Source organism: Pongo abelii, chromosome 13 (assembly GCF_028885655.2).
Source record: "Pongo abelii isolate AG06213 chromosome 13, NHGRI_mPonAbe1-v2.0_pri, whole genome shotgun sequence".
Classification (NCBI taxonomy): domain Eukaryota; kingdom Metazoa; phylum Chordata; class Mammalia; order Primates; family Hominidae; genus Pongo; species Pongo abelii.
Genome location: NC_071998.2, coordinates 121,622,034 through 121,645,393, shown reverse-complemented (window position 1 = coordinate 121,645,393; position 23,360 = coordinate 121,622,034). Strand labels below are relative to the sequence as shown.

At 55.3% G+C, this 23,360-nt stretch overlaps 1 protein-coding gene across 1 annotated transcript in view; it reads right to left on the bottom strand.

Annotated features, from left to right (window-relative positions):
• The window catches only part of HMCN2 (hemicentin 2), a 164,354-nt gene that overhangs the window by 115,917 nt on the left and 25,077 nt on the right, over window positions 1–23,360 (bottom strand). Inside the window, exons 7-15 of the mRNA XM_054520713.2 lie at window positions 22,629–22,749; window positions 20,134–20,397; window positions 16,410–16,554; window positions 15,782–15,903; window positions 14,391–14,663; window positions 13,122–13,263; window positions 12,323–12,450; window positions 11,689–11,802; window positions 9,188–9,337 (exon numbers count right to left, since the gene is read on the bottom strand). Coding sequence (XP_054376688.1) covers window positions 9,188–9,337; window positions 11,689–11,802; window positions 12,323–12,450; window positions 13,122–13,263; window positions 14,391–14,663; window positions 15,782–15,903; window positions 16,410–16,554; window positions 20,134–20,397; window positions 22,629–22,749 — 1,459 coding nt within the window. The remainder of the gene's footprint in view (window positions 1–9,187; window positions 9,338–11,688; window positions 11,803–12,322; window positions 12,451–13,121; window positions 13,264–14,390; window positions 14,664–15,781; window positions 15,904–16,409; window positions 16,555–20,133; window positions 20,398–22,628; window positions 22,750–23,360) is intronic.

The window sequence follows — 23,360 nt, the reverse complement described above, 5'->3', positions numbered from 1 at the left end:
TCAGGGTCTGAACTGGGCCACTCAAGAGTGAAAAGGGGCTGCATTAATAGTGACCCCAGGATGACTGGCTAAACAAGGGCTGTCCTGGAAACCAGGAGTTATAACACATTCTAATAATACACAAAGGGCAGAAATTCCCCTAATTCTTGCTCCACACACCCCAAATCCCACGCCCTTCCCTAAGGTAACCACTGTTAATAGCTTGCAGTGTTTCTTCCAAATCTTTTTTTCCTAAGCATCATTTGACTTTTATAATCAGGAGAAGAAAAAGAGAAGTTATTTCCCAAAACAGAAACTCAAGATCCTGTCTCTCCTTCAGCAGGCCAGGAGCAGGTCTGAGCCAAGTGGGTCCAGGTCCTTCCCTCGGCAGCCTCTGGGCACCGTCCTCAGGTCCTTGTCCCAGGCCCCTGCAGCAGGGAGGTCCCTGGCCTTTTTTTTTTTTTTTTTAAACCCTTTGAGTCTGGTACCATGGAAAAGCCTCTATCTCTTTGTTCTTTCCATCTGTCTCCAGAAATACCCTTCATCCATCCAAATCATGACATCAAATTTCCCTCCTGGCCACAGGGATTAGGGAAGTTCCAGGCAGATATAAACACAAGTTGGAAAATTACTGCGAGGAGGAAGACGGTCTTGGACCCAACCTCAGACACCACCCTTTCTCATCGGGGCCTGGCAGCCGCCAAAGCTCAGAATCCCAGAATCCCAGAATCCCAGAAAGCCTTTCCTTGGGCCCGCCCTAGACAAGGTCACTGTTCCTGCAGAGCCCTGGCCCCCAGGGGTGCAGCTTTGCCATACCTCACCTATCCGGAGCAGAACACCACAACAGCCTACCTTCCCCAGCTGCATCCAGCCCAACTGCAGAGCCCAGCTCCAGCCTCCCACTCCAAGGATGCCTCTGATTCCTCTCCTCCCAGACCGCTTTCAATTCCCTGCCCTCCTTAGCCCCAAACAGCCCTGCTTTGTCTCCTGACTCTGGTTTGTTTGTTTTTTTTGTTTGTTTGTTTTGAGACAGAGTCTCACTCTGTCGCCCAGGCTGGAGTGCAGTGGTGCAATCTCGGCTCCCTGTGACCTCTGCTTCCCGGGTTCAACATGGGGAAACCCCGTCTTTACTAAAAAATATATATATAAATTAGCCAGGCATGGTGTTGGGCACCTGTAATCCCAGCTACCCAGGAGGCTGAAGCAGGAGACTCACTTGAATCCAGGAGGGTCAGGTTGGAGGGAGCCGAGATAGCGCCACTGCACTCCAGCCTGAGTGACAGAGCGAGACTCTGTCTCCAAAAAAAAAAAAAACAGAGAGAGAGAGAAAGAGATGGTGGGGTCTCGCTATCATCTAGGCTAGAGCACAGTGGCGCAGTCATAGCTCACTGCAGCCTCGAGGCTCAAGTGTAAAGGGTACCATTTGGCATCCCTAAGTGACAGGCATGAAGACGAGCACTTATTGTAACCATAATTTCACTCATGGCTCAGTGAACTCATAAGTGGATATCATCACAATCCCCATCTCACAGATGAGGAAGCTAAAGTTCGGAGAGATGAAGGAACCTGCCCAAGGTCACAGCTTGAAGCCAGTGGCAGGGCTAAGATCAGAGCCCTGATCTGTCCAATGCTAAAGCCCAGGCTCTCAACCACCCCACCCCTGCATCCCCCTCAGCACCTGGTGGCTGCCCCAGCCAGAGCTGCACTCACCCCCTCCATCTTCTTGCAAGAGAGCCAAATCCCAGACTCACTGCTGTGCCCTGGACCCACACAGACAACTGTGACTCCATGGGTCTGTGCAGCCATCCCTCCCCCTGCTAACCTGGAGCCCCCCAAATAAGGCAGGAGCCCAGGACCCTCAGAGGACAGAGTTGAAGGCCCTCTGGTCTGCCCCTCATTGTACAGGTGAAGGCTGAGGCCCCGAGTCCTGCTGAGGTCAGGGGAGATGCCAGACTCCCAGCCCAGTGCTCTGCCCAGGGCCTCATCTTTGCTTTCTGGCTCCCAGGCCCCTCCTCACACAGACTCCCAGGTGACCCTCTGCCGTGACCCAGGGAGGACAGCAAGCTGGCTCCATGGCCACCGTGGCTCCACAGGAATGACCCTTTTTGCCTTAGCCACGGTCAGTTTTCTGGGGCGGGAGCTAAAGCACCCGGATACAGGCGATGTTGTCAGCAGCAATGGAGACTCCTGGAGGGGCCTCTTGTCAGCTGATGGCTGCAGCTGCCTGTTTGTGGGGATGGGGATCTGAGTGGGGGAGCCTAGAACACCCGGAAACGTGCCTGGTGAAGGGTGCCTGCCACCAGACTGGGATGGGGCGAGGGGACAGGAGAGGCTGCCGCCTGCAGGGGTGCCCCATCCTTTTCTTCCTGCTCTGCCTCCCTCCCCCACCCACACATCTGGGACTTCAGCCACGCCCAGGGCAGCACCCCCACCCCCCATCTTTCTCCAGCCCAGACCTTCCACTGAGCTCCCTACCCCTGTGTCCATCTGCCCCTAGACACTTCCACAACTCCCCAGCCCTCAACACAGTGCCTCCCGGCTCAGCACCACCCACCACCCCAGGGTACAGTCCCTGATGCTGCTTCCTTTGTTGCACTCCTGGCAGTGACGGGGCAGCAGGTCTTCCTCGACCTCATTCCATCCACTTCTCACTGAGTTCAGTCATGGCGGTGGCCCCTGGCTGCTCTCCCTGCCTTTCACACTGCCCCTGAGCCACCCTCGGTGGTGCAGCAGAGGGGACTTCCCAGGGCACAGGCTGGACCATGGCTTTGCCTGCCTAAGCCCTGTCTGCTACAGGCTGAACTGTGTCCCCCACAAACCCATATGTTGAAGCCTGACCCCCAGTGTAACGGAATTGGAGATGGGGCTTCTGAGAGGTGATTGGGGTTGGGTAAGTCATGAGGGTGAGGCCCCTACCATGGGGATTAGTGTCCTTTTAAGAAGAGATGCCAGGGAGTGTCCTTCCTCTCTCTACCCATAGGTCCCAAGGAAAGGCCATGAGAGGACCTGAGAGAAGGCAGAGGCTGCCAGCCAGGAAGAGAACCCTGGCAGAACCAGCTGGGCCAGCAGCCTGATCATCGGCTCCCAGCCTCCAGAGCTGTGAGGAGTGTCTACTGTTTAAGCTCCCTGGTCTGTGGTATTTCATCATGGCAGCCTGAGCTGACCAGGATACTGTCCCTGGCTCCCGAGGACGGCAGGGCAGAGTCCAGGCGATGGAAAGGCTCAGATGCCCTAGCAGCCCAGCGTGGCTGCTGCCTCCAGCCTCAACCCCCCACTCACTTGGCTGACATTTGGAGAGAACCCTAGTACCATCCAGCCCGTGGGTACAAGGATCTGGCCAGCAACAGGCAGGGCCATCCCTCCAAGCTTGGCATATAATTGGTGCATAGGGAGGGAGGGAAGAGAGGGCAAGGAAAGGAAGGGGGGGAGGGGAGGGGGAGGGGAAGGGGAGGGGAGGGGGAGGGGAAGAGGAGGGGAGGGGAAGAGGAGGGGAGGGGAAGAGGAGGGGAGGGGAAGAGGAGGGGAGGGGGAGGGGGAGGGGAGAGGGAGGGGAAGGGGAGGGGAGGGGGAGGGGAAGGGGAGGGGAGGGGGAGGGGAAGGGGAGGGGAGGGGGAGGGGAAGAGGAGGGGAGGGGGAGGGGAGGGGAGGGGGAGAGGAAGAGGAGGGGAGGGGAAGGGGAGGGGAGGGGGAGGGGGAGGGGAGAGGGAGGGGAGGGGGAGGGGGAGAGGAAGAGGAGGGGAGGGGAAGGGGAGGGGAGGGGGAGGGGAAGGGGAGGGGAGGGGGAGGGGAAGGGGAGGGGAGGGGAGGGGAGAGGGGGGGAGGGGAGGGGGAGGGGAGGGGGAGGGGGAGGGGAGGGGAGGGGAGGGGAAGGGGAGGGGAGGGGAAGGGGAAGGGGAGGGGAAGGGGAAGGGGAGGGGAAGGGGAGGGGAGGGGAAGGGGAAGGGGAGGGGAGGGGAAGGGGAGGGAAGAGGGAGGGGAAGGGGAGGGAAGAGGGAGGGGAAGGGGAGGGGAGAGGGAGGGGAAGGGGAGGGGGAGGGGAGGGGGAAGGGAGGGGGAGGGGACGGGGAGGGGAGAGGAGGGGAGAGGGAGGGGAGGGAGGGGAGGGAGGGGAGGGAGGGAGGGAGGAAGGAAGGAAGGATCTTGTCTAGGGCAGGTTCAAAGGGAAGGGGTAACTAACTTCCTGCTTGCAGGTGAGGCTGCTGACCCACTGCAGGAGGCGCTGTCAGAGCTGCTGAGGGTGAGAGCACAGATGCAGCTGGTCAGGCCACGCTCCCCTCCTGGAGATTTTCCAGGGGAAAGGCCCTGGTGAAGTCAGATGACAGAGGTGGTGACTCCCCTGAGCCTGCTGCTCCCCCAGCGAAAGGGACACAGGCCTGAAGGCCCCCACTCTGCCTCTGCCTCACTGGGCATGTGGGAATGAGTCCCATCCTCACTCTGGGCCTCAGTTTACCCATCTGGAAGGCAGTAACTCTATTTTCACCTTGGTCCTGGTACCTTACAGCTCTAGGACTCCTTATCACTGCCTGGAGAGCCCGCACCCCTAGCCTCTGCCTCCCACCCAGGGCTGTGGCTCAGAGCATGGGGGCAGGGCTGGGGGTTGCAGCCAGCTCGAGAAGAGCCCCCTGCGACTCAGTTTGCCAGGAGGAGGGAGGAGTCTCAGGCCGGAAGACTGTGCAGATGGGCAAAGTGGACCCTGGGGAGGGGTCTCCACAGCCCCCTTTCCTGAGGACTCGGGGACCGCTTTTCCCACAGAGGGAATCCTGCGATTGGGCCTAGGGTGGCAGCTCTGCTGGTCAGGGCCACGAGATGCCTTTACTCCTCTTCCTCCATAAAGAAACATGGAAAATTATATTTCATAACTGCACTGGCACAAAGACATGAACGATGCAGGCTGGATTTGTCTTTATCTATTCACTATTGGTCATTTTTTTTTTCTGATTTTAAAAGAAATCAAAATTAGAAAAGCATCCTGGACCCCTACAAGTGCAGGGCCTTCTGCCAGTGCCTGCTGTGCCTGATGGAGAAGTCGCCTCGCCATGGCCCCCTCGCCACAAAGCCCGGCCCATTTCTCCCCAACTCCCTTCCCCCAAGGCTGGCCGGAGAGTCTTCAGTGTCCAAAACAGCACATCTCCTTGTTCCCCAGCTCGGCCCCCAGCAACCAGGAGCTTCCAGGGTGGGACTAAGAAGCAGGGACTGAAATGAGAGGACAGAGGGAGGAGGCATATCCATTTAGTCTGGGCGCACTGGCTCATGCCTGTAATCCCAGCACTTTGGGAGCCCGAGGTGGGCGGATCATCTGAGGTCAGGAGTTCGAGACCAGCCTGGCCAACATGGAGAAACCCTGTCTCTACAAAAAATACAAAAATTAGCTGGGCGTGGTGATGCATGCCTGTAACCCCAGCTACTCAGGAGGCTGAGGCAAGAGGATCATTTGCACCCAGGAGGCAGAGGTTACAGTGAGCCAAGATCGTGCCATTGCACTACAGTCTGGGTGACAGAATAAGACTCCATCTCAAAAAAAAAAAAAAAAAAAAAAAGAGGACACACATTCATTTAGAGAGGAATGAAGTAAAGCACAGACCACAGCTCAGGGCACTGAACTCCGGAGGGGGTGCCACACACAGTCAGGCAACCAGCCATGTGACAAGTCACCCCGCCTCACCGAGCGCTGGTCAGCTCACCCAGCCTGGACACAGGTTTATGGGGGAGGGTGCCCACATGCATTATTTATTCCACGCAAGCCCTGAGTGAAGCACATTCTCAGGAAGCCTCTCGAGGGCCCTATGAGCACAGCTCTGCTACCACCCTCCTCGTTTCACAGACGAGGAAAGTGAGGCTTCAAGAGGCAAATAATGCAGGCAAATACCAGCAGACCTGGGCATGGAGCCTAGGACTCCTGACTGGCAAATGCCAGGCTTGGAAGATAATCCACCAGTGCTTTGCAGGCTGGTCCACAAGTGCAGGTCCTCCTGGCACAGAGGAGTAGGGTGCCTCCCTTCCTATGCCCCAGACACTACCAGGAAGCCAGCTCCCAGCTCAACAGCAGGAAGTGGGCACAGTACACACCCGTTCCCGACCTCTGCCAGCCTGGCCAGGAAGGCTGGACCACAGCTGCCACCCAGATAGGCAGGAAATTCCATTTCCCACCACTGCTGCCAGACCAGCTCACCCCAGACCCACAGGTGCTGGGCCATTGTCCATCCCTTCCCTGACCTAAAGTTAAGGCCAGAGGCCACCAGTGGCCCAGAAACTCTGCCACAGGGACATGGCTCCGAGGTCAACAGCAGACAGGCAAAGGAACAGGTCTAGGTGGGCACTCAGCCTGGATCCCAAAGAAATGTGACTCTGGGCCAGGCACAGTGGCTCATGCCTATAATCCCAGCACTTTGGGAAGCCAAGGCGGGTAGATCACCTGAGGTCAGGAGTTCGAGACCAGCCTAAACAACATAGTGAAACCCCGTCTCCACTAAAATTACAAAAATTAGCTGGGCATGGTGGCGCACGCCTCTAATCCCAGCTACTCAGGAGGCTGAGGTGGGAGAATCACTTGAACCTAGGAGGTAGAGGTTGCAGTGAGCCGAGATTGTGCCACTGCACCGCACTCCAGCCTGGGCAACAGAGTGAGACTCCGTGAAAGAAAGGAAAGAAAGAAAGAAAGGAGGGAGGGAGGGAGGGAAAGAGAGAGAGAGGAAGAGAGAGGGAGAGGGAGGGAGAGGGAGGGAGAGGGAGAGGGAGAGAGAGAGACAGAAAGAAAGAGAGAGAGAAAGAAAGAAAGAGAGAGAGAGAGAAAGAAAGAAAGAAAGAAAGAAAAAGAAAGAAAGAAAGAAAGAAAGAAGGAAAGAAAGAAAGGGTCTGCTTCAAATAAGTCAGATGCTGAGCAAAGGATGACAATGCCCATCACAACACAAGGTGCGCCCTCCCTGGAGCACCTTATCTGCTCACCCAGAACCTCTAATACCAGTGTCAGCAGCTGGATCACAGCTCACGTGCCACAGGCCTTCCTTCTCTCTTGCTCACACAATGTCTCATTTTGGCAATGAGGAGCCCAAGGCTTGGAGAGGGGAAGCAGCGCCAGGCCCACTCTGCTGGTGAGCATCAGACTCAAGGCCAGGGGCTGAAGGTGCAAGACCCTTGGTTCAGATCCCACCTCTGCCACTCACCAGCTGTGTGATCTTGGGCAAGGCATGCAACCTTTCTGTGCCTTGTTTTCCCTATCTGTAAAGGGGAAATGGAGATCTCCAAGGGTTGTTGTGAGGGTTACATGAGCTAGCGACAAAATGTGCTCTGAGCTGGTGCCAGCACCTGGTGAACACCCTAGAAGCGCCGGCTCGTGTTTCCATGGCTGTCCTTATCAGGCTCCTGAGCCCATGGCCCAGCCCAGCCTATCTGAGAACCCAGCCACAGTGGAAAAGTCTGAGCACACGGTCCTGCTCCTGGAAACCTCTCACCAACCCCCTCAGCGCACAGCCCAAACTCCTCCGCAGCTCCCCAGGCGGGGAGTGACTGGTACCAGGTGGCAGCCATCCTGCCGCCCCCTCCCCACCCTCTCTCTGCCTCACTTCTCTTGCCATGGGGAGGGCTGCATGTGCTGTTCCCTTTGCCTGGAACACTGTTCCCCAGCTAGTCATCTTTCTGGGTGCTTCTGGTTTCAGTTTAGACATCACCTCCTCCAAGAAGTCTTCCCGGGATTAGCCCTCTCTGGGCACCCACAGCCCCTGAGGATGCAACTTCCAGCCACTCGATGCCCTGTGCATGCTCATTGCCTGTCCTCTGTTCTCTGCCTGAGCTCATGAGCAACACAAAGGCTGATGCTGTGTCTCACCTGCCCTGTGTCCCCAGCACAGGGCCTGGCACACAAGCACCTGGTGACCCTGTGTTGAAGGAATGAAAGATGGAACAAGTGAACAAAGTCTAAGAGCATCCCAAGCCTGAGAGGATCTCAACCCTGAGACAGCACAACTCCCCCAGGCCAGACCCTCCTGTCTATGTCTACTCCAGTCAGAGCCTGGCCCGCCTTGGGAGCTCCTCGGCTGCCCCAGCCAGCCCTGGCCCAGCCTGGCCCATTCAGCCCAGACCAGCACATTCTCGATTCTCTGCACTTCTCTAGAACTCCAACACCTGCCTCTCTCGCAGTGGCCTCGGCAAACACTCAGAGCCTGATCTGTCCCAGTTCTGTGTGCCAAGGAGCTGTGCCCACAGCTTCCGAGCAAGTCCCAGTGCCAGGAACTCCAATATGGAACGGAGACATCCCAGAAGTCACAGCTGAGGCCATGCACTGGCCACCAAGGAATTTGGACTCCACATCTGCAGCAAGTGGATAATCACCCCTCTCCCCCAATTTACTAAGCAATCACTGTGGGCCCAACCCTGTGCTAACAGGCCTGATTTCACTGAATCCTCACAGCAACCCAACGAGGGGAGTAGTACAGTCAGCCTCACTTTACAGATGGGAAACTGAGAGAAACTGAGGCTCCATGGCATGACCAAGGCACATAGGTGGGGACAGAGACGAGACTGGAATTCAGGTCTCATCCCGAGCTGAACCAAACTGTCTGCAGTGGGCCTCCAAGCTGGTCCCAGAGATCCCCGCCTCCTGGTATTCACACCCATGGTAGCCCCCGCCTCTTGGTGTTCACATCCGTGGGTAGCCCCCGCCTCTTGGTGTTCACATCCGTGGGTAGCCCCTCCCACACACACTGCACCAGGGTTGCTCTGTGGGACCAAGAGAATAGGGCAGAAGCGATGGCTTGCTATTTCCAAGACTGTGGCTTCCCTCTGAGATTCTCTCTCTCTCTCTTTCTCAGGGAGCCTCCTGCCAACAGCCCCATGAGCGAGCCTAGAGTGGATCCCCTAGGCCCAGGCAAACCTTGAGATGACTGCGGCCCTAGCCAAGATATTGATTTCAATCTCAGGATGGACCCTGAGCCAGAATCACCCAGCCAAGCCACTTTCAGATTCTTGATCCTCAGACTGTGAAATAAATACTTATTGTTTAAGCCACACAATTTGGGGGCTATTTGTTACCCAGCAAGAGCTGATGCATGCACTGCCTCACCTGGACTTCCCCTGTCCCCACACGCTCAGGATCCACATGATGCCATCCACACCGGCCACTTGTGTGGGACAGCTTCCCCTCCCTACTCAGAAGCAGGCAGAGGGCTGGGAAAGGGGAATGGGCAGGGGAGGGGGAGACAAGGTGTACACTCACATCCAACCGCCAGCTGGATTTCTGCAGAGGCGTCACCCAACTCATTGACAGCCCGGCAGGTGTAGGTGCCGGCATCCCTCTCCTGAGCCGCTGGGATCCGCAGCTTTCCAGAGCTGGAGCCCTCAGGGGCCAGGATCATTTCAAGACTCCCTGGACCAAAGAGGAAGAAGCATCAGGCCAGTGTCCCTGGTATCATGGAGGCCGGGGTGGGAGGTGGGAGCCTGACCCTTGGCTCCTGCAGCTCCACAAGGTCAGGGTCTGGGGGACGGTGGGTGGAAGCAGGTTTAAGCCCCAAGGTCAGGACCCCTGAGTCCAGTCCTGCAGGGGGCTCAGGCTTTCCCTCTGTTGAACGGGGTTGGGGTTAGGCCAGGCCCTGCATGACAGGATCATCATCCAATAACTCCATGTTTGGACCTCCCCTCTGGTGTCCACTCCTCCACCCCAGGTCCAGGCTGAGATCTGGGTCAGCTCTGGGAGGGCTCTGGGGAGCCCTAAGCCCTCCCTCATTTTTCTTTTTCTTTCTTTCTTTCTTTCTTTTTTTTTTTTTTTTTTTTTTTTTGAGACAGAGTCTTCCTCTGTTGCCTGGCTGGAGTGCTGTGGCATGATCTCGGCTCACTGCAACCTCCACCTCCCGGGTTCAAGCGATTATCCTACTTCAGCCTACCAAGTATCTGGGATTATAGGCACACACCACCACACTCAACTAATTTTTTATATTTTTGGTAGAGACAGGGTTTCACCATGTTGGCCAGGCTGGTCTCGAACCCCTGGCCTCAGGTGATCCGCCCACCTCGGGCTCCCAAAGTGCTGGGGTTACAGGCGTGAGTCACCACGCCTGGCCCCTCCCTCATTTTTCTTGCCTGACTTCCCTCCGCCCCTGAGGCCTGATGGACACACCTGATTCTAACCGCCCTTTTAAATTTAATTTAATTTTTATTTTATTTATTGTAGTTAAATATGCATAATGTAAGATTGACGATCTGAACCATTTTTAGCTGTGCAGCCAGCTCAGTGGCATCCAGTACATTCACACTGTTGTGTGACCGTCACTGGCCTCCACAGAACTGTTTGCATCTCCCCAAACAGAAACTCCATACCTATTCAACACTAACCCCCCATGTTCTCCTCTCCCCAGTCCTTGGCAAACACCACTCCATCTTTTCGTCTCTATGAATTTGACGTCTCTAGGTAACTCATATAAGTGGAATCAGAGAGCATTTGTCTTTTTGTGTCTGGCTGACTTCACCTAGGATAGCATCCACCTAGCAGGACATCCATGTGGCATGTGTCAGAATCTCCTTCCTTCTGAAGATGGAAGAATATTTCATGGTAAGGCCACCTTTTAAAGAGGGGCTCTAGGGCTGGGTTGATGGGGTTCTTGGCCAGAATATGCAGTGAGGAAGGAGTCCAGAAGCCTGTGTCACCCACTTGCTGGTGACCCTAAAAAAAACGCTCAACTCTGAGCTAATATCACCTGCCCTGCCTTTCTCAGAGTCAGGGTGAGGCTCTGACGAGGTCCCAGGCAGCTGCTGCAAGGAATGGGAGGGGACAGTATTGCTGACCTCGGTTGACCCTCGAGAGGGAGCCCAGCGTACTGCTCCCAGAAAGACCTAGTGCGACCCCAGCACCCGTCCGTCAAACTCCAGCCTGGCAGCAGGCACTGTGAAAATGCTCTGTCCATGACCTCAGGGCCTCAGGATAACCCTGTCATTATTACTGTCATTTTCAGATAATCACATTATCATCGGCACTATCACTAAGAATGCCGAGCACAGCACATGTGCCAGGCTTGTTCTAAAACCTTTGCACATATGGCCAGGCACAGTGGCTCACGCCTGCCGTCCCAGCACTTTGGGAAGTCAAAGCGAGTGGGTCATCTGAGGTCAGGAGTTCCAGACCAGCCTGTCCAACATGGTAAAACCCCATCTCTACTAAAAATACAAAAATTAGCCAGGCCTGGTGGTACACGCCTGTAATTCCAGCTACTCCGGAGGCTGAGGCACGAGAATCCCTTAAACCCGGGAGGTGGAGGCTGCAGTGAGCCGAGATTACGCCACTGCACACCAGCCTGGGTGACAAAGTGAGACTGTGTCTCAAAAAAATCAATAAATAAATAAAACAAAAAAATAAAAAATAAAACCATATGTGCATATGAACTCATTTAATCCTCACGCAACCAACCTATCTTTGATTCTCCAGATGAGGAAACTGAGGCTCAGAGATGCCAAGTCACTTGCCCAAGGTCACCCAGGGAAGCCAGAATTCAAATCTGGGCCTGGCTCAGTGCTGCTCTGAATACCTACATCAGCTGTGTCAGCACAGGCTGGGGGTGAGGGTGGGGGAGCTGGAACCAACCAGCTCTGACACTGGCTGAGGGTCGGGGCCAGAGGGGTGCGGAACCTGCCAGCTCTCCCCAGACTCCTCATTCAGGACACTTCCCACCTTCCCCCAACTCCCTGCTTTCTGGAAAGCTGTTCCTTCAGGGCCCCCCACCAACATACCTCGATACCAGATGACTCGGGGCGGGGGGACCCCAGACACCTCACACACCAGCACAGCCTCCTCCCCAACGGCCACCAGCACCACGGCGTTTACAGCAGAGACCGACGGTGGGTCTGCATGGGGAAGAGATGCAGAATTTGGGACCAACCCTCAAAGGTCATAAAGAAAGTCTTCCACAGCTTCAGGGAGCCCTCTCCCTCATCCCAACTCTTGCCACACCGACCTCCTTGCCGCTCCTGGAGAACCCCAGGTTCAATGCCCCCTCCCGGTCCCTCCACCTGCGACCCCGTTCCCATAGTGACCCTAAGGCAAGGGTCACTGCCTCAGAGAGGTCATGACCGAGTCCTGGGCGTGGCAGCCGCTTCTCTCTCGCCCCCAGCACACGTCCCTCCCTCACACCAGGAGGCTCCCAGTTCTTCGCAGCACCTTCAGCATCGGGAAGCATCCCATTGGCCTGTGTGTGCCTTCTCCTTAGAAGATAAGCTCCACCCAGACAGGGACCATGTGTTCACTGCTATGCCCCCAGTGCGTGACAGGTAAATGCTCCATAAATACTGATGGATGGGAGGGAGGGAGGGAGGAGGGAGGGAAGGAGGCCCCTCTCTTGTGATGTGATGCTCGTGGCCCAGGTACCTGTGTAGTAGAGGGTGACCGTCTCCTGGTCAGTGCCAACCTCATTAGTCGCCTGGCAGCTGTAATTCCCAGCATCCTCTGGGGCTACTCCCTGAATAATCAGGGTTCCCTGTGCGTCCACATGGATTCTAGAATCATGCCATAGAAACACATAGGGTCACACCAGGGGTTGCTCCACAGTCATCATTAATAACAAATTCACTAACAATGCCACTAGCGACAACCATTCTATACTGATGGCTTGCTCTAGGCCTGTGCTAAGCACTTTATGTACATTTAATTCACGAGGCTCAGAGAGGTAAGACGACTTGCCCAAGGTCACGCAGCCTGAATGGTGGGGGCGGGATTTGGGCACAGGTCTGCACAGTCTGAATGGTGGGGATGGGACTCGGGCAGGCGGGCACAGGTCGGCACAGCCTGAATGGTGGGGGCGGGATTCGGGCGCAGGTCCACACAGCCTGAATGGTGGGGGCGGGATTCGGGCGCAGGTCCGCACAGCCTGAATGGTGGGGGCGGGATTTGGACGCAGGTCCGCACAGCCTGAATGGTGGGGGCAGGATTCGGGGGCGGGATTTGGGCGCAGGTCCGCACAGCCTGCGCCCCTGAGCACTGAGCCCACATGGTGGCATTCTTATGTTCCCAAAGTGATCTCACTCTCGAGTCTCAAATGATTCCAGGAGCAAGGAAGGCAAATTCTACTCCCCCATTTACAGGTAGGAAGGCCAAGGCCCAGAGAGGTCCCCTGGAAGTCCTGTCCATCTGCTGCGAGTCGCTGAGATTTGTGTCCTGGGCCCCTCACCTGCTGTCCTCTTGTAGGGCTTGGCCCTCACGGTTCCAGGAGATGTGGGGTGTGGGGTACCCAGAGGCTGAGCAGCTGACCTTCACCTCCACACCTTGGGAGAAGTGCTGGGAGCTGGTGTGGATGCTGACCTGTGGGGCCTCTGTCACGCAAAAAGTGGATAGGTGAGGATGAGCCCATCAGAGCAGCCGTGCCATCCCAGGCACCCTGCCCCAGGCTCTTCCCCTCCCACAGTCACAGATGGGCAAGACAGAGAAAGCAAAGACCCCAGAGGGCTTCAATCCCCTGGGGGTGGCTCCTCTGGGAACTGGGTAGACCAGGTGGCCACTGAGCACATCCCCAGGCCACATGGAGGCTGATTTTCCAACAATCCCAGCCCAGAGCCCTGTGCTCCTAGAACGTCCATTCCAGGCTGAGCGCTCTGGGGAGCCTTAGGGAGATGTCAGGCAGCTGCCAGGGCTGGGGACAGCTTCTGTCTCCAGTGACCTTGAGGTTGACCCCAAGGTCTGCCCTACTATTGGCCTCAAGCTTAAGTTCTAATCTGGCCTTTTGGAAACTAAGAACAACAGGCTGGTTGGACTCAAACAGAGCTCACAGGCCCGCGCATCTAGAAACAGCAACCACAGCCCTCCCACACTGGCAGCAGACACAGCTGGTGGACTCCCTCCTTCCTGCAGAGCCTAGACACAGCCTCAGAATCCTGCCCAACACACTCCAGCAGCCACTCAAGAGCCGCTGGCACAAGAGAGAACATTTGTTCAACATGCTTGTTTTTACACTTGGGGAGGAGGCTCTGTCTAGATTCTGGGTTCTTAAAACTCCCAGATGGGTGCTCTTGGTACTGCCTCCTCCACCCCCATCTAGTCAGTGCTGCCCGATCCCTGCCAAATACATCTGACCTCTGAGCTTCCGCAAGGTTCCAGTATTCAGTCCCTGCCCTACATACTGGGCAGGGTGCAGTGGGGAGTGGGGAACAATGGAGGGGCTCGATGGCACGGAAAAAGGACAAGACACAATTGAAATTGGCTTGGCGTACAGCAGTAGAAATTTAAGTTAGATATTAGGAGGAACTTCCCAGCAGTGAGAGCCATTAGACTTTGGCTAGGAGGCTACAGAATTCTCTGTCCCTGAAAGTTCAAAAAACATTGAAAGGGCTGCTATTGCCTGCCAGAGACAATGTCTGAACAGAGGGAAGGACTCACGGCTTCTGGGGTAAACACCAGGTCGCGCGTTGAACTAGGGGAACAGCAGCAGCAGGATGAGCCTCACCTCGCACCAGGAGCCAGACGGATGCCCTTGTGACCCCATTGGCGTTGCTGGCCACACACTGGTACCTCCCGCCGTCTGTGGGGATGATGCCACTGATCTCCAGGGACAGGTCAGCCAGCTGGGCGACTCGGCCCGTCAAGGCCGGCAGGACTCGCCAGTCCCGGACCCAAGTCAGGTTGTAGGGGGCCTCGCCTAGGACCCGGCAGGATAGGACAGCAGTCTCCCCTGGGGACACGGTCACGTTGGGAGCAGAGACCAGCTGCGGCGGGGGGTCTGCAGGGACATGAACACAGAAGGAACCAAGGAGCTGAGGCAAGGGAGGGGGTCATCGTGTAAGCCCTGGTGCTGCCCAGAACCCCACCCTGAGGTGCAGGTCCACCCGAACCAGATCATTCAGGACATGTCAGCCAGCAGCATAGGGTGACCAGCATCTGCTCACCATCAGGCATCACCCCCGTGGGAGGTCACTTCTCCCACCACCATTATACACCTGCCAGGGGCCGCACGGTACACGCCTGCTCTCCAAAATACAGCCAGTGCAACGTGCAACAAGCCAGAGACCCATCTTCATGCCTCCGAGCCAAAGATGCCACGCTGAGGAATAAAGCCTTGGAAGTCTCCAGCCAGAGGAAGAGAGTAATGTGTTCAAAACGATTCTCTGTACCAACAGCAGGGCTATTTATAGCAGCCAAATATGCCCCCAAGGAGGAAAGCGCTAAGCAAACTGCTATCTGGATAGCAAAAAGCCACAAGAAGTGGCAAGATCAGAGACTGCTGAACAAGAACTTCCTAAAAGGAAGTAAATCAAATGGCAGAATGGAGGGATTACAAGTTATTTTGATCTTCTCTTGGGTTGTTTATATTTTTCCAGCTTTCCTACAAAGAGCATGTGTAGTTTCTGGCTGTCTATGTAGAGTGGCTGATCTTTCCACGCTTACGGGTTCCTTTTTTTCTCTACAAAGCAGCTTGCGTTCGTAATTTTTTAAATAAAGCCAATTTCATTTGGAGACAGTCTGTGGTGTATCCAACCTCCCCAGCTCGGTGGCACCATCCCAGCCGGGACTTGGAGGCACAAAGGTTGTCCCGACCACGAGATGGATGGCGGCCCCTGGAAGCCGAGCCCCAAGAAGTCAGAGTTGGGATCAAATCTGGGCAGGGCAGGAAGACCCAAGCCGGGTCCTCAGCCTTCCTCCAGCGGAGACCCACAGGCCGTTCCTGGGTGAGACAGCCCCAAATGAGGGACAGCAGGCAAGTGGCAGCCTGGGCAGCCAGACCCGGGATGATGAACAGTCCCAGCAGCTGGCTGGAGACTTGCCGGGAGGAAATCCTAGGGAGAAGAACCCAAGAAGAGGGTAAGGAAGGGGTACATGGAGGGACCCCAAGGGACTGACCTGTGACAACAATCTGGGCCTTTGCTCGCCCGGTCCCAGCCCTGCTGACAGCTGTGCACTCGTATGTGCCCTCCTCGGCCTTGGAGGCCCGCGGGATCTCCCAGCTGCTGTTTCCCGACTCCCTGCAAATAGGGAACAGTGGGAGACGCACAACCACACTGACCCCCGGTCAGGGTCCCCCCGGTCTCATCTGCCCCTCAGGGACTTCAGTCCCCTGAATCCTGTCCAAAGGGGAGACCCCAATTCCTCTGTGAGATGTGATAAGAAGACGTACACAGCCAAGTACATGGAAATTCCATGACACACTGTATGACTTGGAGTCAGGCCGTTCCTCTCTCTGAGTCCTGGGCTCTCATCCTTCCTGCCCTGATGCATGGGTTGAGTTTTCCAGGAGCTGAGGAAGGCCCCCGGCTCCTTCACCAGCTGATGGCCCAGCAGTGGTGGGAGTTTCAGGGACAAACTCTTCTCCATCCCCGGCTGCACTAGAAGTCCGAGGCTGGGCTGCCCAGGAGGACAATGACAGAGACCAAGGTCTCTCTCCTGCCACCCACTCCCCTGAGATCCCTCCAGGGCCTCAGCAGCCAGGAGCCCTGTGACTGGGGACAATCAGCTGCCGTGGGCTACTCACTGAAAGTGCCTCTCTTCCCCCAGCCTGGCTTCACCTCGCCACAGCTGCAGCCGGAAGGGAAGGGCGCTGTGCACCGAGCAGGAGACCAGCAGGGGCTGGTGCAGGTAGCCATGGATCCTGGGGGCCATGCTGACGAGGGGCGCGCCTGTAGGCGGGGACCAGGACTCAGAATGTCTCCCCACTGCCCCCTTGCCACACCCAGTGACACAGAGACCCGTAGGGATGCACCAGCAGCCAGGAGGCCAGGATTCAACCCCTGGCTCCACTATTTGGTGGTCACCTCTCTAAGCTCAGTTTTCACCTCTGCAAAATGGGGTGATCATGGTACCATCCTCATCGTGTTGTCCTGAAGAGCTGGTGAGAAGTGGTGCATGGAGAACGCACGGCACAATGCATGTGGCATCACCAGCTCCCCTAGGCACAGCTCCTGGGGCTTTTGTGGTTTATTAGACTATTCAATTCAAGGTTGGCCAGCCTGGACCAGGCCCTTCCACTGCACCGTCTCAACTGTATGAAATCTGATGAAATGCTACCAACTAGGATTAGGCTCCCCAAGGGTATGGGTGGGTTTGTGCAATTGCTTCTCTGCCTAGAACATCAGTTTTACCCAAATTTGTTAGAAAGAAGCCTTTTCATTTAAAAATGAGCCCACCAGTCCAGGCGCGGTGGCTCACGCCTGTAATCCCAGCACTTTGGGAGGCAGAGGTGGGCAGATCACCAGGTCAGGAGTTCAAGACCAGCCTGGCCAACATGGTGAAACCCTGTCTCTACTAAAAATACAAAACTTAGCTGGGTGTGGTGGCGTATTCCTGTAATCCCAGCTACTCAGGAGGCTGAGGCAGGAGAATTGCTTGAACTGGGATCTGGGAGGCGGAGGTTGCAGTGAGCCAAGATCACACCACTGCACTCCAGCCTGGGCTACAGAGCAAGACTCCATCTCAAAAAAAAAAAAAAAAAAAAAAAAAAAAAAAAAAAAAAAAGCACAGCTAGAGGATGGGTATAAATGCAAAATTCACACACATTGTTGAGATAAAACCAGAGACTTCAATAAAATCTCATAGCTTGTAATGAGCCCCATGGGACCCCTCCTTGGCCGGAGCCTGGTGTTGGAGTGACACAGTCTCTTCCCTTGGCTATTGGAATTACTTCAATGGAGAAGTCTGAGAAACTGCCCCGCAGGGTCAGCCGTGGCCCATCAGAGCTGGATGCCCCCTGGCAGGGGCTCAACCTTTGTGTCACCGTCTCCCCATCTCCGCCAGCAGAGGAGCCCAGCAGAGATGCTCCGGGAGTGAGACAATGCACTAGACCTCCTTGGAGCCCAGGCTGGGGATGGGAAGGCGGCGGTGACATCATGCTCCAGGCTCCCTGCCACATCTGTCCCGGTGGGGGGGGTGTCCGACCATCCAGCCACGTCCTCGGTTGTGTGCAAAGCAGTCACCACTCACCCACGCACCCTGGGAGGCTCTGCCAAGCCAGTTTGGGCTCCCCACTTCCATGAGCTAAATGGGACCACAGGCCCACCCTCATCTCTCCAAACCCAGAGCCACCTGCTGCAAGGCGAAATCCCAGCCTCCCAGACCTGGAGGGTGGGGAAGGAAGCAAAAATCCAAACCAAATCCCTCCCCCAACTTTAATCTAGAGCTGAGATAGAGAACAAAAGCCAGAGCTAAACTCCAAACTCTTGGATCCATCTGAAAGAACAGGGGAAAGAAAACAGAGGCTGTTATTTCCCCTGCTGAAATTCCTTCCTGAAAGTTCCTCCTCAAGGCTGCAAAGGTCGAGGGAAGAGAGGCCCCGGAACCACAGTAGGGGAGTGGAAGCTGAGAGGCTGGAAAGAAGTCTCCAGCTCTCCTGCCCAGCCCTGCCCTGCCCCACCGAGGTCCTCAAAGTCCTCCACCAACCATGGGCACTGTAGGCACGATGGGCACCTTGGCCAGCCTCAAGAGCTGGTCCTTCTTCCCCTCCCTGCATCCCTATTTGAAGTGGACAGAGGAGGCATTGAGATCCCCCACAAAGAAGTACTAGAATGTTAATGACATCCACCTTTGTAAGCTCCCCTCGGGCCACCTCCAGGGGAGGGAGACAGTGGGCAGGAGAAAGGCAATGAAGCCAGCAAGGAGGCCAGCTGGCCAGTGGCCCTAGACATCACTGTTAGGACCAGGGGCAGACCTGAAAGGCCAAAGATCCACCCTTCTCCCTGGGAGCTTCCAGCCTGAACGATGAGACCTCAGGGACACACAGGAAACCAGCAAAAAGCCACACATATGGGAACCAACAGACCATGGCCAAAGACTGGAGGACAAAGTGACCTGTTCCTGCAATGATGTAACGGTAACAGCAGCTGCCACACTGGAGGGCCCTTGCTCACAAATGGACACATTCTGAGTGCAGCCTCTGAGGACCCAAATGCTGTCTTGTTGTGTGCATTAGCTTGGGCACCCCCAGGGCAGCCCTGTGAGCTGGGTGGGCTCAGTTTCCTTATCCATGAAGTGTGGACACACCTCTAAAAAGCTGTAAGCATCAGTGAGCTAGCACATGGCAAGAGCTTGGCCCAGGACTGCCCCATGGAAAGTGTCCAAATGGTGACTCAGATGATTGTGATTATGACAGTGATTGTGATTATGGAAGAGCAAATGCCCATGTCTGCCCTGCCCACTGCTGTGTCTACAGTGCCTAGCACCATGACTGGTACATAGTAGATACTCAAAATGAATGCTGAATAGATGGATGGATGGATGGGTGGGTGGACAGGTGGGTGGATGAATGGGTGGATAGATGGATAAATAGATGGATAGATAGGTGCATTAATAGCGAATGGGTGGGTAGATGGATGGGTGAGTGGATGGATGAATGGATAGATGGATGGGTGGGTGGATGCATGAACGGGTGAGTGGATGGATGCACGAATGGGTAGATGGATGGGTAAGCAAATGGGTGAGTGGATGGGTGAATGGATAGATGGGTAGGTGGGTGGATGCATGAATGGGTGAGTGGATGGATGCATGAATGGGTAAGTGGATGGATGCATGAATGGGTAGATGGATGGGTGAGTAAATGGGTGGGTGGATGGATGAATAGGTGAGTCAATGGATGCATGATTGGGTGGGTGGATGAGTGGATGAATGAGTGGGTAGATGGATGGGTGAGTGAATGGGTGGGTGGATGGGTGAGTGAATGGGTGGGTGGATGGATGAATAGGTGAGTCAATGGATGCATGAATGGGTAGGTGGATGAGTGGATGAGTGGATGAATGGGTGGGTAGATGGACAGGTGAGTGAATGGGTGGGTGGATGGATGAATAGGCGAGTCAATGGATGCATGAATGGGTGGGTGGATGAATGAGTGGGTAGATGGATGGGTGAGTGAATGGGTGGGTGCGTGAGTGGATGAATGGGTGGGTGCATGAGTGGATGAATGGGTGGGTGGATGGGTGGGTGAGTGAATGGGTCAGTGGATGAATGAATGGGTGTATGGATGGATGAATGGGTAGATGGATGAATGGATAGTTGAGTTGATGACTTTGTTCTAAATCCTTGAGCTGAGAGCCACATCTGAGCATCTTAGTATTTAACATAATGCCTTATAGGGAATAGCTGTCCATAGAAGCTTAATGAACAAACACTTTCTAATCTAATTTAATCTAATTCAGTCAGGGAAGGCTCCAGGAAGAAATGGGACTCTGAATGAGCCAGGGGCCTGGGGGACAAAACAGCCAACCACTCACCAGGGGCCACCCCACTGTAGGACACTCCAGAGACACGAAGGAGGGGGTTTCCCTCATGGTCCTTGCCCTTCACCTTGAGATAGAAGCGCTCCTTGGGGGTGTGGAAGGGCGGCCCGCCCCACAGCTGGTGGGTGGAGCCATTGGAGAGGGACTTCGTGGGCAGAGTCAGGAGGGGCTTCCCTGAGCTTTGTGCCAGCTCCACTGAGTCTAGGCGGCCAGGTGCCTGCAGGCCCGTGGAATTGATCACCAGGGAGATGGGGACTCCTGCAGAGGGAAGGTGAAGAACAAAGTGCTGGTGTCAGTGTCTGCCTCTGTGATCCCCCTCAAGTAGGGGCCCTCGAACCACATCCCAGGGGTCCTGCTTGCCTGGCCCTTCCTACCTGGTCCCTCCTTCCCTACCTACCCTGGTGCTGACCAACGCTGGGGGTGGGATAGGTAGAGGGACCCTGCTACTGTCCGTGGTGCTGAAACACCACAGTCATCCAACCATGGCTTCCCAATGGCTGCATCCCCTCTGACTGCACTGAGTTGGAGTCCCATGGAGTAGAACTGTCCCCCACCCCATTAACTCTGGTGTGGGCCATAATCAGACAGGCTTCAGGGAATGGCCTCAGATAAAGCAAACACCAAGTTTGGGGACTCCAACTTCTGACCAGACTCTCCCCATGTTCAGGTTTTCTTTGGTTTTCTTTACTGTCTTGATGGAAATGTGGTACTTTTCACACTATCCCAGAAGAGGCAGAACTGGACTCCAATTTCATAACGTCTTTTTAAATTTTCTGTCATCCAGGCTGGAGTGCAGTAGTGCAATCACAGCTCACTGCAGCCTCAAACTCTTGGGTTCAGGCAATACTCCCACCTCAGCCTCCTGAGTAGCTGAGACTACAGGTATGCACCACTATACCTGGCTAATTTTTTAAATTTTATAGAGATGGGGTCTTGCTGTGTCGCCCAGGCTGGTCTTGAACTCCTGGCCTCAAGCAATTCTCCTACCTTGGCCTCCCAAATGTTTCTCTTTAAAAAAAACTCTCTTGGCCTGGCACAGTGGCTCATGACTGTAATCCCAGCACTTTGGGAGGCTGAGGCAGGCAGATCACCTGAGGTCAGGAGTTCAAGACCAAACTGGCTAACATGGCAAAACCCTGTCTCTACTAAAAATACAAAAATTAGCCAGGTATGTAGCATGCACCTATAATCCCAGCTGCTCGGGAGGCTGAAGCAAGAGAATTGCTTGAATCCAGGAGGCAGAGGTTACAGTGAGCAGAGATCGCACCACTGCACTCCAGCTCGGGTGACAGAGTGAGACTCCATCTCAAAAAAAAATTATCTTGGATATACATCTTTATCAAGAGCAGAAACCCAACAGGGTCACATATGGCCTCCTGCACCCACTTCCACTGGAGACAGGCCAGTTTTCAGTCCCCGCACCATCACTACACGTAGGATATCTTAGCTCTCCTGGCTTAACAGTAGAATCAAAGTTTCCCTGCTTCTTCCCTTTCTGCTATCAGCAAAACAAACAAACTGAGCAAGCAGCCCCTTTTCACTTTCAAGATGTGACTCCTGGTCCTGGCAGGAAAACCGGCAAGGGCTGACAAGAATAACAAACATTAGAGCAGACAGACTCGAAAGCAAGCACTAAAGGTCTGTCTGGCTTGTACCATTTTTGGTCACTGTTCAGGGTCCAGAGTCAGCCTGACCTGATCCAGGCTCCTCCCAGGAGGAGCTGAGCTGAGCTGGTCCCTGCAAAAGTCTCCAAATGGCCCCATGGCAGGGACTATATTTTCCCAACTTAAATTGAGACCTTTGATCTGGCCACCAGATGGTATTTTCTGGTGTGGAGCTCAGGCAGCCCACACCAGAAGCCTGCCTCGGTGCCCAGGCTTCTCCCAGTGGAACCATAGCGGGCATGCAGGCATCCTCGGACCCTGGTGGGTGGCTTTGAATTGGATGCCTAGGCTTCCACCCTCAATATCCCCCCCAGGCTCCTCCAACCTTCCTCAGTCTTGGGACACCCAAATGTCCCCCAGGACATTCCTTCCTTTGGAGTAAGGCACTGCTCTCCTTTTTGGTAAGCCGTCAACTCGCTGGCATGTGTTCTTTCATTGAACTAGCCTGCTGTTCACTGGAAAACTGAAGAAGTAGGACTCTAGGCAGATATGTTTTGACAAAAAGAAAGAAGAAGGTGTGAACTCAATAATAAAAGGCACAGTGTAAGTGTCCTCCAGGACACTGACTTTGGAGGCAGGGAGGATGTTCTAAAGGTAAATGTCACAATGTCACCTGGGCTGGGGCTAGTGGAAAGAATGCTGGCCTGGAAGCTCAGTTTACATCGCTGTGGTCTGGGAGCACAGTCCCACTTGGCCTCCTGCAGGGTCCCTTTCACAGTCACACACAGCCAAGCATTCCCCCCACACCTCCCCCCTACCTCCCAAAGCCAAGCCCCAGGTCTTCAGAGGCAGCTCAGCACTGTCTGTAGGGTCGGGGTACTGTACCTTGCAAGGGCCACTCGAGGGTGTGGTTGAGGTCCAGCAAGGGCTGAGTGGAGAAGCCGGCTCGGAAGTCAATGTTGCTGACGCCTGTGATCCTCACTGAATGGCGGCCACTGCTATAGACCTAGCACAGGCCCAGGTCTCACATCACCAGAGGATGGGACCCCAGCACTCCAGCTCAGGGCAGGAGGCGACCAACCTGACCCAGCCCTGCATCAGCAGCTGGAATCCTCCTGCTTTTGTAGACACATGGGCAACTTACCTGCTCCCAAGGGGCCCAGCATGATGCTCCCCAAATGAAGGAGCTGAAGCCCCAGCTTACAACCCCAACCTGAGCAGTACTCTTGAGGCTGTGTTGCCCCTCAGCTCGCCTCAGCCCCTGCAGGCCCTGTCTGTCCCCCTGCATGTCTAACTCCCTGCCTTGCCCTCCCCACTGGCATTACAGCTCTTGGCTCAGAGGTGCTCAGAGTTTGAAAGGCAAGAGGTGGTACTGCCACTTTACCTGAAGCACCTAGCACAGTGCCTGCAGAAGGTGCTCAATAAATGTTTGCCTGGTCAGCAGGAGCCCCCACTCTTCCAGGGCAGCAGCCTGCCCATCCCAGGATGCTCTGTTGGGAGCCAAGCTGGCCCGCAGTCCCTGGCTCCCAGCACCTTGTAGATTACAGCAGGGCCCTCCTCTTCCTGCCAGCCCTGCCCCACTGAGCCCTCCCACCAAAGTTGCTGTTGCTTCTTTTA